General features: G+C 36.0%; 1 protein-coding gene across 9 annotated transcripts in view; it reads left to right on the top strand.

Annotated features, from left to right (window-relative positions):
* The window catches only part of FNDC3A (fibronectin type III domain containing 3A), a 198404-nt gene that overhangs the window by 108980 nt on the left and 74071 nt on the right, over window positions 1–15353 (top strand). For 7 of the 9 annotated variants that reach the window (XM_032294622.1, XM_032294623.1, XM_032294630.1 and 4 more), the window contains one exon: window positions 5598–5674. In XM_032294622.1, coding sequence (XP_032150513.1) covers window positions 5598–5674 — 77 coding nt within the window. Of the gene's footprint in view, window positions 1–1203; window positions 1384–4377; window positions 4477–5597; window positions 5675–15353 lie in introns of those variants that run through there. The other 2 variants (XM_032294628.1, XM_032294631.1) reach the window with 2 other exon arrangements.

Below are 15353 nucleotides of genomic sequence, written 5' to 3'. Positions count from 1 at the left end.
AGTACATACTCTGCACTATGTGATTATTTTTTGAAAACTTACACTGATCATATTTTTACATATTATAACCATTATTTATTGAGTATCATCAACCAGTATACTTGGTACTTTAAATTTATTTAATTTCATTCTCACAACAATGCTATGATTTTGATTAACCTTGTCACGGAAAGGAGAAGAACAGTAAATTGCCCTGCTAATAAATATTGAAACTGTTATTATATCTTTTAATACCAAAATTAACTTTCTTACCACTGTACAACTTGTTACAAACCACTATCATTATCATTACCTGCATTTTTGTGTTAGCTGTTGATAAATTTCCTCTGAAGTTACATAGCACCATAAAGTAATGAAAGAGCTCCAAAAGTTCTTATTCTTCTTTCCGTGTTGTAACTGGACATCTCTGGCCTCTTTTCTGGTCTCTACTTGTTTTTGGATAAAGAACTCTGAATCTGCACCTGGGGCTGTCTTTTCAGATTCATGGATATGAGTAAGAATGCCATCTATTCAGGAGAATTTCTTAAACCTGGGAGGTGGAGGTTGCAGTAAGCCGAGATCATGCCACTGCACTCCAGCCTGGGTGACAAAGTGAGACTCTGTCTCAAAAAAAAAAAAGAGAATGCCATCTGCTGAGCACATGCACTCATGTTCAGGTTAAATCTTAAAATCAGAAAGAAAACCAACAATGAAAGTGGTAGCCTTTATTCTCTTGAGAGGCAAATAGCCTGAAACATAAATCCCTCCCTTCAGACACATGTCTATCACAACTATATTCTGTACACAATTATTTGTGTATTGTGGATATTCCTTAAGGATTGAGTATGGAGAATTATGTTATATATAATTGTCTCTGACATTTATACATGTCTCTGATATTTCAGACTGAATCTTTTAAATTAATAAATATTATTCTCAAATTTTCTAAATGAAAATTAGCGGTAGGCTGCATGAATAAAAAAATAGAAGAAAGCATTTGTGGTGTTATTGAAGTAAAGGGAACACAGAATCATTTTACATCAAATATATATTTCTGAAAGGTATACTTTGAACTTTTGAATTGGTTCATAAGGAAGTCTGAAAGATGGTCAAATTCAGGGCAGCAGCAGTAGAAATCATTTAATTTTTTTTTTTCTCTGTATCAGAAACGCTGCAAGCAGAAAGGTTTGCTGTCTTTTCCCCTTCCCCTTTTCCCGGGTCACTGCAGGTCACGTGATAACTATCACGTGACTCGGTCAAAGGATCTTTTCCTCTTACAGCTTTGCAAAAAAAAAAAAAAAAAAAAAAAGACCGTTTTCCAATTAAAGCTCTTAACGTGTAACTACGCTGTTTCCTTGTTGGATTTTCTTGTTCTCTGCTGCTACTGTAAAAACAAAATGAGTGGTAAGATTTGCTGTTTTTGAACATTCTGTTTTTATTTTAAGACAGCATTGTATTACTTTAAAGTCATGCCGTGTGTTTTTTAAAATAGATGCCAAATATAATCGCAATAAAACTGTTTTAAATAATTGCCATATAATTACAGAAAGGTTATACTATGTAGAGTTACTTTGTAATTTTATATTCCACAGAATATTCCATTCTAGGATCTTTATTTTACTAGGTTTTTCTTTTAGAGCTAAAATCTGAAAATTGGCATCAGATTATTTGGAAGCCATTGTGAAAGCTGGCTTATAAAGAGAATGTGTAGTACGGCAGGAGCATGTTGCATTTTAAGAATTAAAACTCCTGGATAAATTTGTAATTTTATTTTTTTAAAAACTCTTAAATATGAATATATAATAACAAGGAAAAATAAAGAAGAATTTAAGTTATACTAGATGAAATATCTATTTTAAGTCAGTGATGGCACTTTTAAGTAGCTGGGGGGGGAGCTTCTCAAATTTCTTAAGACAATTGGTTAGAATTGTTTACTCTTCTGCAGATTTTTGAAATAGGAGATGTACCCTTATTAGCTCCATGATTGAGGTAAATCATGCTCAAATCACATAAATTATAAAGGAGCTGCTAGGCTGCTAGGTGTATCCACAGTTGTTCAGGTATTGCTACTCTTGTGCCAGGTATACATTTGACAATATGATCTGAAACATATTTAGTTTCTTCCTTGGGACGAAATCTCCGTCATTACATAAAAATTTAAGTCAGTTTGTAGTTAATCTTGTTACTTCCTAAATTAAACAGTATTGTTGGAACTGAGGAGCTAATCAAACATTTACATCATTAAATATGCAAGGCTTTAAGGTTTTGCTGCGATAGACTCAGGAATAACAACAGACATGAGATGCTGTAAACATTGTAATTCTAAACTTTGATACTTGTAATTATTATGTTTATACATTAGGAGTTTGTGTTCTTCAGTGTTGAATGTCACTTCACAACAATATTTTAGGCATTAAATATGGTACCGATAAATTGTCTTTTTTAAAAAAATCTGGCTGTGCATGGTGGCTCATGCCTGTAATCCTAGCAATTTGGGAGGCCGAGGCAGCTGGATCACTTGAGGTCAGGAGTTCAAACCAGGCTGCCCAACATGGCGAAACCCTGTCTCTATTGAAAATACAAATATTAACTGGGCGTGGTAGTACGTGTCTGTAATCCCAGCTACTCAGGAGGCTGAGACAGGAGAATCCCTTGAACCCAGGAGGAAGAGGTTGTAGTGAGCTGAGACTGGGCCACTGCACTTCAGCCTGGGCGACAGAGTAAAACTCCGTCTCAAAAAAAAAAAAAAAAAAAAAAAATCTAACCATGTACCATTTCTGCCTCAGGATTAAAAAGAAAAATGTACTTGCTAGAGTGAAACAATTACTTCATAAAGAAATAAGTTTATAAGTGTTTTTCCTAGACTACACCTATATTTACTGATAGTTTAGGTTACATTTGTTCTGTTTTCAGCATCACACTTAGATGTAATTAAAGAACAAAGTAGAATTTTGATTTGCCAAATTATAAACTATTGTAGCAGCTATCAAAGTATAGCATGGTTTGAATTCTAACTACATGCATATTCATATTTCTGATAAAAGGAGGGCAACTCAAAGCAAGTGTTCGGTTTTACTTTATTTTAAATGTAATTAGCAGTAACTTATTACTCTGATGGCAAAACAAAAACACCTGTTCTAATGATTTGATTTAAGGATTAAATTTGACAGCTTATGAAGGGACCCACAGTAAAAGTGCAATGTTAATGGCCTTTATTAAGATTACAAATATGATTCTCAGTGAATTCTCTGTCAAGTTCTCAGCTGAATTTCACATATTATAAATAATATCTAAGTCACCTGTAAGGATTTAGGAAGTTAGTTTACTGTAGTTTTATATAAATTAGCTAATTAAGGTAAACCAGCATTAGTTTAAAACAGTTCTGATTTGAGTCTAGAATATAGAAGCAAAAAGGTGAGTTTTACATGAAGCTTTACTGCGTAGAGGTATAAAGCAGATCACAAGTTTTATTCAGTAAATTAATAGGTAATGTTTGCTTAAACTTACGAAAATTTTATTCTTTCTCTCATGTTTTTAAGGATGTAAAGACAACAAAGGCCTTAATTTTTCTTAGATGCTTTAGAGCATAGCTCTTAAGCCTCAAATTACATCAGTTGCCAATAATGCGTAGTATTACCATGTTTACTAAAAATGTAGTAAGGATATATTCTTAGAAATAAAACGACCTAGTTTCAAATCCCACTTCTGCCATTTGGGGAGTTTAACCTCTCTGTGCTTCAATTTCCACATCTAGAAAATGGAGATGATGGTGATATTTCCCTGTTAGAGTGATTGTGATTATGAGGAGAAAAAATATGTCAGAGGCCTGGCACATAGTAAGTTAGTATTAGCTATACATAATTAAGATAATATTCTGGACAACCTCCTGTATTTGGTGGGCTTGTTTTGGATGGGAAGAGTATCTTGTTGAAAGTTCTTTTCACAGCCAGATATTAAATAGTGTAATTTAGTAGTCTACACAAACACTTCTTACTTTCCCTCAACCACTTCAGTCTTATCCCTACTTTGTTTTCCCTTCCCCACCCCTTCAGTTTTTTCTCTCCCCTCCGCCTTTCTCCCATTTCTCCACACTGTTCATCCTCCCCCTTACCCTGTTTTCCCCTCCTCTCCTGTTTTCTTGCCTTCCTCTTCACTCTCTCCTTTACTACCTCTTGTCTCCTTCCTTATCCCTCCCTTTTCCTCTCTTACCTCTCACCTCTCCCCTTCTCTCTCCTCTTGCCTTTCTCCTCTCCTTGCTTCCCCCTTTTTTCTCCACTTTTCCCACTTTATTTACCCCTGTTTAGTATTTTCCCTCTTACACTCCCCCTTTTTTTTTTAATATTCTCTTTTCTTTTCCCTAGCTCTCTTCTCTCCCTGGCCCTATACCCATCACCACTGTGTGGTTCTGCCCTCAACCCTTGCATTCCCTAGAAAGGGCAGAATGGCAGTAATCCAGATTTGCTGTGACCTCCATGCCCTTTATTCTGGTTTTCTGAAGTATGTATCTTAACAAAATTAACTGTTTTCTACCCTACAATTAAGTTTTTCCCTCATTCATTTCTTTTATAGCTGACAGTCATTATATAATGGTAGATTATAATTCTGCATATAAAAGAGATCCTTCCCCCCCTTTACATTCCTTATCAGACTTTTGTACTATATGCTCTTAGAAATAAGTAATTTCTTTGAAAATGTTTCATTTCAAGTTATTAAAAACCAGTGGGCACGAGGGGATACTGCAGTGTAAAGTTACAGGAAGAAAGGAACTGAAGGGGTTAAGAGAATTTTTTTTTTAAGTTACATAAAGCAACTAAGATTTTAGTTCCTAGAAAGAATAAAACACCTTCTCCAAGTGCTTCTTTTGTTCCCAGAAAGATTAAAAGAGAAGGTAAACTAGAGATAATAGTTAACAAAAGTTAATTGGAAAACCTAACACTGTAAAAGTGAAAGGAAGTGTAGAATGAGAGAAGCCGAATTTTCTTTTTTAGAACTTCTTAGTGGGAGAAACAAAAAAATTTTTTTTCTTTGGATAAGTACACATATGGCATTTCTCTTTGTTCTTAAGCCCCCATAGACGTGACACACACATTACCCAAGTATTTTAACCCTAACAAAGCAAGTTCCAAATTTCTAACTATTGTTCCTCTTGCTACTTCTAACTCTTGCTTTTATATTATGTCCCTATTACTTTTGAAATTTTTGCCTTTCATATTTTTCGTTTATTTCGTATGTAGAGTTTAGGTTGATTTTTCTCCAGTCAATGTTTCTAAACTTAAAACTATCATAAGAGTCACCTGGGATATTTGTAAAGCGAATATAATAATTCAAGACCCCATTGACTAAATAAGAATCTCTAAGAAAGCCTGTTAATCTTTTAAAAAGACCCCTAGCAACTATTATTATTATTACCTGGCAAGTTTAAAAAACACAAATGTAGGTAAAGGATAATTTGTGCACTTTACAAGACAAATTTTTGTAACAGGTCAATCATCTGAATTTTTTAAATAAAAATGTTACTGTTGGCTTGAGTGTTTAGATGAAGTATTCAAAGTGTAATTCAAATTGTTTTCAACTTTAGCTCGATAAGCAATAATAAATCATTTCTGCAACCCATTCAGGTCCTGCTCAGGTTCCAATGATGTCCCCAAATGGTTCTGTGCCTCCTATCTATGTGCCTCCTGGATATGCCCCACAGGTACGTTTTTATGTTATTTTTCTTTTCATATTTATATAATAGTGATAATGTTATTCTCTTTGACTTTGATTTTGGTGAAAATACCATTTAATTACTGAGGCTTACTCAGTGTTGTATATCTATGATAAATCTATTTATTTCAATTATTTTAGTACATTTGGAAAGGAAGAAAAATTTGTATTGGCAGCACTTCCATCATTTGGCCTTGTCTTTGGGTATTAAGTCACAAAAGAGAATTCATTCTAGAGTTTTATCTCCCTAAATATATGACTAAATAAAAATAATATTTTAGGTTGTAAAGGTGCCTACGCTAACATTTTTTAATTTAGTCATTTGCTTAGATGTAGCCCAAGACAATGCTTCCAACTTTATTCATACCATGAATCTCAGACACTGACAATAATTGTATGGCATATTGTGTTTAATAGAAAAGAGTTTAGATATGCAACCCTAAGGGATGAGGGATCAGTATCTCCATACACCTGTAACCTTTTATGCACAATGGCTGGGAAGCTCTGACCTTAAGGTATAGCTAATTAATGTACACAAGCAAACTAAATTATACTGTGAAATCTGCAGGTGTTCAATACCTTCCACTACTGAGATTCTGTATAGTCTGTACTCATTGCCTCAGTCTGTTTTGGGAAAAATCAATTTCTCTCCCTAGCATTGAATTTACACTTGAAGTTTTCTTCAGGCCCTCTCTTATTTCCTCCCTAATTATGCCAGAGTAGTGGTGGTGGGATATTGGGGTGGATTTTCTGCCTACTCTATGAAGTACACCATCACATGAAAGACAGCAAAAGAAGAGCATGCTGGAAAGGAGTGAATGGAATGAGATTTAGAGTCAGAAAAGCTGAGTCCATGTCTTATGTCAAACCTTTGCTGGCTGCATGGTCTTGGGCAAATCAACTTCTTTAAGTCTCAGTGCCTTCATTATGAGATGAGATCACGTATTGAAATTACCTTGTAAGCTTTTCAGAATGGTCTCTACTAACTATCTCTACTTTTGTTTAGCACACTGACTCCTTGATATAGTCTGCATTCTGCCTACATTATTCTACTAAAACTGCTCTCCACTGTGTACCCAATCCAAAGGCCTGCTTTCTAGCCTGGTCTTTTTTGACCTCTAAAAATTTGGCACCACTGATAAGATTTACGGCAGATTTCCTTGACACCTGATTTTTTTTTTTCCTCCTTCTCTGTTCCACCTTCTCAGTCTTTCTTCTCTTAGGTGAAGACTGTTCTCTATCATAGTTCAGTTCATCATTTATTCAGTGTTACCGTGTACTAAGCTCCGTATTGGGAACTAGTGATATAAAGATGATTAATATGTGTTCTTTCAGTGCACTTACAGGTTTTCTGCTGTTCTTTCATCTTACAGTACTGTTTCTTATTATTTTTTGTGGCAAACTCCTACCCTTTTCATTTCACTTCATTGTGAGCTTCTGGAAGCAGTTTTCCCTGAGCCTTTCCAGGTGCTTCTCCCTTTGGGCTTTCATGGCATATTATTAATACATATATTCCTCTTTTGATAAACTTGTCAAACTGTTTGTTAATCCTCTTTCCTGAGAAGATTATGAATTCTTATAGTTCCTATATTCAAAAGTGTTCCACAAATATGTATTGAGTGTTTATATGTGTCAGGTACTCTGGAGTGCTTTGAATATGTCCATGACTGAAAGAGGCAAAGACTCATGTCCCTCTGTGGCTTATATTCTTATCAGGAGAGGCAAATAAAAAGTGGAAAAACTCAATAATGTCTGCCAGGCGCAGTGGCTCATGCCTGTAATCCTAGCACTTTGGGAGACCAAGGTGGGTGGATCACCTGAGGTCATACTGAATGGGCAAAAGCTGAAAGCATTCCCTTTGAAAACTGGCACAAGACAAGGATGCCCTCTCTGACAGTCAGGCCAGAGGAAGAAGTAAAGGGTATTCCAATAGGAAGAGAAGTCAAATTGTCTCTCTTTGCAGATGACACAATTGTATATTTAGAAAACCCATTATCTCAGCCCAAAATCTCCTTAAGCTGCTAAGCAACTTCAGCAAAGTCTCAAGATACAAAATCGGTGTGCAAAAATCACAAGCATTTCTATTCACCAATAATAGAGAACCAAATCATGAATGAACTCCCATTCACAGTTGCTACAAAGGGAATAAAATACCTAGGAACACAACTTACAAGGGATGTGAAGGACCTCTTCAAGGAGATCTGCAAACCACTGCTCAAGGAAATAATAGAGGATACAAACAAATGGAAAGATATTCCATGTTCATGGATAGGAAGAATCAATACTATGAAAATGTCCATACTGCCCAAAGTAATGTATAGATTCAATGCTATCTCCATCAAGCTACCATTGACTTTGTTCACAGAATTCGAAAAAAACTACTTTAAATTTCATATGGAGCCAAAAAAGAGCCTTTATAGCCAAGGCAATCCTAAGTAAAAAGAAAAAAGCTGGCAGCATCATGCTACCTGACTTCAAACTATACTTCAAGGCTACAGTAACCAAAACAGCTTGGTACTGATACCAAAACAGATATATGTAGACCAATGGAACAGAACAGAGGCCTCAGAAATAACACCACACATCTACAACCATCAGATCTTTGACAAACCAGACAAAAACAAGCAATGGGGGAAAGGATTCCCTATTTAATAGATGGTGTTGGGAAAACAGGCTAGCCATATGCAGAAAACTGAAATTGGATCCCTTCCTTACATCTTATACTAAAATTAAGATGGATTAAAGACTTAAACATAAGACCTAAAACCATAAAAACCCTAGAAGAAAACCGAGGCAATACCATTCAGGATATAGGCATGGGCAAAGACTTCATGACTAAAACACCAAAAGCAATGGCAACAAAAGCAAAAATTGACACATGAGATCTAATTAAACTTAAGAGCTTCTGCACAGCAAAAGAAACTATCCATCAGAGTGAACAAACAGCCTACAGAATGGGAGAAAATTTTTGCAATCTACCCATCTGACAAAGGGCTAGTGTCCAGAATCTACAAGGAATTTAAATTTACAAGAAAAAAAAAAAAAACTATCAAAAAGTGAGCATAGGATATGAACAGACACTTCTTGAAAGAAGATATTTATGTGGCCAAAAAACATACAAAAAAAGCTCATCATCACTGGTTATTAAAGAAATGCAAATTAAAACCACAATGAGATACTCTCTCACTAGTTACAATGACAATTATTAAAAAGTCAGGGAACAACAGATGCTGGAGAGGATGTGCAGAAATAGGAACACTTTTACACTACTAGTGGGAGTGTAGATTAGTTTAACCATTGTGGAAGATAGTGTGGCAAGTCCTCAAGGATCTAGAACCAGAAACACCTTTGACCTAGCAATCCCATTACTGGGTATATACCCATAGGATTATAAATCATTCTACTTTAAAGACACATGCACATATATTTACTGCAGCACTGTTCACAATAGCAAAGACTTGGAACCAACCCAAATGCCCATCAATGATAGACTGAATAAAGAAAATATGGCACATACACACCATGGATACTATACAGCCATAAAAAAGGATGAGTTCATGTCCTTTGCAGGAACATGGATGTAGCTGGAAATCATCATTCTCAGCAAACTAACACAGAAACAGAAAACCAAACACTGCATGTTCTCATAAGTGGGAGCGGAACAATGAGAACACATGGACACAGGGAGAGGGGAACATTTCACACCAGAGCCTGTCGGGTGGTTGGGGGATAGGAGAGGGATAGCATTAGGAGAAATACCTAATGTAGATGACAGGTTGTTGGGTGCAGCAAACCACCATGGCCCATGGTATATTTATGTAACAAACCTGCACATTCTGCACTTGTATTCCAGAGTTTAAAGTGTAATTAAAAAAAAAGAGAGAGAAAAAAAGCTTCAGAAGCAGCAAACTATTTGAAAAGATGATACATAGTTCACACACCAAGATTATGTACTTTACACATAAATAAGCTCCATAGCAATTTCTAGGACCTGTTTGGTTCTTATTTTAGGCAGAAACTTAATGAGCTTTATTATTGCAGTTTATCAAATAAGAAAAGTTTTAAGAAATTGACATACTGCACAGAGGCAAAAATATGTGCCAGTGGAACTAAGTTATCAAATGAGGAAATGAAAAAAAAAAAAAAAAAACTGTTAAATCTTAAACACAAAGCAAGTGCTGCCAGGCATAGAAGGAACTTAATTCACTGGCAAATAGTACTGACTTAGAGTTCCTAAGAGCACTGTATTGCAGGACAGGATAACACTTCTGATATTTCAGTGATGAAGTTAATAACTTATCAAGAGAAGTTTATACAATACCTGAATGGGATTCCTTAAAGGCAACATCAGAAGTTCTTCTGCCTTTCTTTTAATTGCTCCAGCTGTTTTTTATAGAATGTGGGCTGTTATGTTAATGAGAGAGTGCCTAACAGGGAAGGAATTATAGAACACATAACGTGGGGAAGGAACCTGTATTGAATTTAGAAAAAGTTTCAGGTTACTCCTTTGAGCTGTGCTTGCTGTTTGATTTTGCCTTTATGATGGCACACAGCAGTGAGGTCAGTGTGTTTCTCAAAGATTCTGCAAATCAGTCTGGTCTCAGTCTTCTCGCTGTCTCTCCTGGGGAAAACAGCCAAAAGGGATGGGCAGGGGAGTGTGGGAAAATATAAATTGGGGAGACCTAAGAGATTTATTTGAGAATGAAGAGATAGTAAGAACTGTAGAGAAAGGAGAGATTGTGGTCACATACTGATGTGTATGTTTGTAGATACATAAATGTTTGTTGATTGAATGGTCTGTGTTATTGTTTAAGAACTTGAAGTTGTTCAGAGCTTAAAGTTAAACTGTATTATTGTTTAAGAACTTAAAGTTGGAATAGTTCTGGGTTCAAGGTGAGTCCAGAGAAGTAGGTTGCAAAGAGTAGAGAGGAAGCAAAGCTTGTAGGAATTGAGAGTGTCACAGAACCCTAATAGCTTGGTGGTGTTAAGAGAGGGAGAAAGAAATGTAGCATTTTGTTAGAGCTAAAAGAACACATATATTTCTGATCATATCATTCATTTAACAAATACTTTTAGAGCATCAACCTATGTGCCAGATAGTATTTCATCTCCTTGGGGGAAAAAAGCAGTGAACAAAACATTTATTATGGTCTTTATATTCTGGTAAGGAAGATACATAATATCAAATGTCAGATAATATACACAGTGTTCTTTCTCTGCAGCCCTTCTCAATTATGTCTCTGTTCAATAAAGGAAAAAAGAAGCAAACATGTCTTTGCCTACTTAGAAATTAGGTGGCATCTGTGGTTAAGTGGTCAGACTATGCTAATGCGTCATTTAATTATATTTTATTGCCTTGTATTTTAATCTTTATTAATACTGACAAATTTGAATTATATTTTATCTTTTTTTTTCCTTTTAATATCTTACTGATTTTATTGTACATCACAATCAGTATACTGTGTTGGTGTGAAATCTGATGTCTACATGGTGGCCATTTCTTAGCACCTAAGCCTCTGGAGACTTAGCAAATAGTTTTGAAGTCTATTGCCTTCCTCTGAAGTTACTGGCTGCTTGAGGTAGTGGAGTTCACCATGCTCTCTTGGCTCTTGTCTGGCTTTTTCTTTCCCCTCCTCTGTCTACATCTTAGGTTTAGAGTTGTTGGGTTTTTTTATTTTTAATTGTGGTAAAACACACATAACATAAAATTACCATCTTACCTGTTTTTAAGTGTACAGTTTAATGGCATTAGGTGCATTTACAGCATTGCACAACCATCACCACCTTCCCTCCACAGAATTCATTATCTTGCTGAAAACTGAAGCTCTGAACCTGTTAAACAATAGCTCTCCATTCTCCTCTCCCCTAAACTTATCTTTGAATTTTAAATGTTCTTTCTCAGCAGAAAAGTGGTTTTAATTTCATAAATAATTTAGCCATTTATTTTTAATCAAATAAATCTTTTATTGTAAACAACAACAAAAAGACACTAGAAGATGTACGGATTCTATGCCCACAAAGTAAATAAGAACATGGAATCTGAAGCCAAGTTTCCTGGGTTCAAATACTAGCTCCTCCTTCACATTCTACCTATATGATCCTGGGCAAGTTATTTAATATCTCTATGACTCAGTTTCTCCATCCAAAAAATTGAGATAATAATAGTATGTACTTGTATCATTGTTCCAAGGATCAAATAGTTCATATATGTCCCTTGAGAAATTTAACAGTTAAACTTTAGAGTAAGACATATGCATCTGGAAAATTAACATTTCAGTGTTACAAATATCAAACAAGTGATACGTAATAAATGCAATAGAAATTATAGGAGAAAAAGATCACTGAGATTGTAGTGCCTGGGGAAGAGTTCATGGAGGAGCAGTCAGGTGGTACCTTTCACAGACTCTTAACCCCACACCCCCACCAGCATTTGCACATCTGCAGTTATGTGCTCTGCTTTCTCATCCATGCCCACAAACTCCGCTTCTTCATCTGTAACACAGACAGGCTTCCCTGCTCTTGTCCAGACCCGGTTACCCCACCAAGATACTGGAACCCATCCCTTTTTGCCTGGGTAAGGACATTACTCTAGCATTTTTCTTTTCTCCCTTCTGCATTATCAATTTCTTATTCTCTGCTGGATTATTTTCATGAGTATCTTGAGCTTTTTGTAATTTTGCTCACTAAAAACAACAAAACAAGAGAGTTTCTTGACTTCACTATTCCTACGAGCCACCACTCTATTTTTGTATTCCCCTTTGCAGCAAAACTTTTTTAAATTGTGCAATTAGCTCTAATTCTTCTCCTTACTTTCTCTCTTAAGCCCACTGCAGTTGGGCCTTGACCCTGTGACTATATAAAAACTGCTGTCATCAAGGTCACAGTAATGTCTACATTGTTAAATCCAGCGGTCTGATTCTTAGCCTTCCTCTTAACTTGACCTATCAGCAGCATTTGACACGGTTAGTCCTTCCTCCTTGATACACTTCACCAAACTTCCAGACTCTAAACTCTTAGTTTTCCTTCTGCCTCATTTGGTCATCCCTTCGCACTCTTTACAGAATTGCAGACTAGTATATCTTAAGAGTCTACTCAACATTTTCACTAAGTTGTCTTACAAACTCTTCAAACTCACAAGTGCAAAACTGGAAACTCCAAATCTCTTCCCCTGAAAAAAAACTTGTTTTACTCCACAGTCTTCCTCATCACATTGACAGAAGATTATTCTTCCCTGACTTCTTTTTCTGACTTCCACATGGAATCATCAGCTAATCTTTTTCTAAGTTTTTGTTGTTGTTGTTGTTTTGTTTTGTTTTGTTTTGTTTTGTTTTGTTTTTGTTTTGAGACAGAGTCTTGCTCTCTCACCCAGGCTGGAGTGCAGTGGTGTGATCTTGGCTCACTGCAACCTCCACCTTCCATGTTCAAGCGATTCTCCTGCTTCAGCCTCCCAAGCAGCTGGGACTACAGGAGGACACCACCCACACCCAGCTAACTATTCTATTTTTAGTAGAGATGGGGTTTCACCATAGTGGCCAGCCTGGTCTTGAACTCCTGACTTCATGATCCACCCACCTCAGCCTCTGTGAGGTGGGTAGATTACGAGGTCAGGAGTTCGAGACCAGGTGTGAGCCACCGTGCCTGGCCTCTGCTTTTAAATATGCAGAATGTGAGTCACTTCTCATCATCTCCACTGCCGCCTTCGTGGTCTTAGCCATGATCACCTCTTGCCGAAATTACTGTAGTAGCTTTCTGAATGGTTTCCCTGCTATTGTCTTTGCCTCCCTGCAATCTGTTCTCAACTCAGCAGCCAGAATAATTCTGTCAAATACAAGTTTACATCAGAAATTCTCAACCATAGTACTAACATTTGAGATGGGATGATGTTTTTGTTGTCCTCTGTTGTAGAGTGTTTAGCATTTCTGGTGTCTCTACCCTCTAGATGTTAATAGTACCCCCCTGAGTTGTGACGACTGTAAATGTCTATACCCTACCAAATGTCCTCTAAGAGTCAGAAACACTAGATTTTATCACTCTTCTGCCCAGAACTCTATAATGATTTCACATTCCACTAAGAGTAAATGATGAGCTCCAACTCCTTAATAGTAGCCTATGTTGTGGTGCCTGACCCGACCACCCTATCACCCCTTCATTTCTTTGACTTCATCTGCTTCCACCATTTCTCCTTTACACGAATGCTGTCACACCGCTTCCTTTCATTCCTTGGGTATAATCAGCCTTATTTCTACCGTAGGGGCTTTATTCTAACTGTTCCCTCTGCCTAGATCAAATCTTATAGATTTCTGCAGGGTTAATTCCTCCACTTCCTTCAAGTTTCTGTTTAAGCTTTACTTTGCCTTATAAGGCCTACTGTGATCACTATATTTATTCTGTAATCTTATCCCTTCTCGTAACATTTCTGATAGCCCTTACCGGCTCTGCTTTTTCCATAGTATTTATCACCTTGCAACATGCTAAATAATTTACTTGTATTTGTCTGTCTCTGTTAGTATGGGCTCCCCACAAATATTTAATGCATCATTCTAAGGTTTTTCTTCTCTTTAAATTATCAGTTTGTTTTGCTGAAAAATATTGTTTTAAATGAGTGGAGGAGGTAAAGTTAGAGCTAGAATTGGAAGGATAAGATTATTACAGATTATAGGGAAGCAAAGTGAAGAAGAAAAATTGCATAAACCAAAGTACAGGGTATAGAAATGTATAGTCACTGTGAAGACAGGTTTTTTAATTATACCAGCCTGACTGCAGTTAGTGGTTCAGGATTTGTTGAAAAAGAATGATACGACTCAGAAGATAGGTTGGAACCAGGCTGAATGAATATGAAATACAAGCCTATTGGAAATGGGGAGTTTTTTAAGATTTGTGAATTGGAGAGTGATAAAGGTGAAAGGGGTATTGTGACAGATACTGTGATTTGGCTCATTTAAAATCCATTTCAAAGCTCTTCTAATGTTCCTTCCTATGGAAGAGAGGCTAAAAAGTTATTAACAGCTCCTAGATTCCCTTCAGGTAGAGTTCTAGATATTATTTTCTTCCCATCAATCATATATGTTTGCTTGAGACTTAAATTGAGAACTGAGTTAAATAGGGAGAAAGGGGTGTGAGGCATCCACTTTTCTGAAAACAAGACATTATGGTTCTAGACCCAGCATATTAAAAACAGTTAATTCATTTGATCTTCTAGCTTCCTGTTAGACGAGTCATGTCATACTCCAGTAGTTAAGGATAGTTTAATAATCTATTTAATGTTTGTAGTTTAGGCTTATCTATACCAAAATAAGTGTGTTTTCTAGTATACTTATACCTAGCAAGCACATATATATTTATAAAATAATTTGCTATACTTAAGCATAAGAAAACTTTGCCTTCCTGAAAATCAGGATTTGCCTTTAAATTAGCACTTAACATTATGATCATTTTTTGTTTCCTTAAGAAGGTATTAGCCATTTGTTGAACCTTAATAGTTACCATTTAAATCTAAAAGAATAAGGGCTTATTTTAGTGGAGGGATTTCTAATTTTTGAGATAAAGTCCTTTAATTTTTTAGGCTTTCTTGTATGTCTTTGCATCTCTAGTAAGATTCAAAGGGAGTCTTATCATTAAAAAAAAAAAAAAAAAAAAAAAAAAATTTATCCCCAGAGTGTTACTCCTGC

The sequence above is a fragment of the Sapajus apella genome, unplaced genomic scaffold (genome assembly GCF_009761245.1).
Source record: "Sapajus apella isolate SASKATOON/1434 unplaced genomic scaffold, GSC_monkey_1.0 scaffold32, whole genome shotgun sequence".
Lineage (NCBI taxonomy): Eukaryota > Metazoa > Chordata > Mammalia > Primates > Cebidae > Sapajus > Sapajus apella.
The sequence above is the reverse complement of the archived record's forward strand: the minus strand, read 5'-3'. Positions and strand labels throughout refer to the sequence as shown.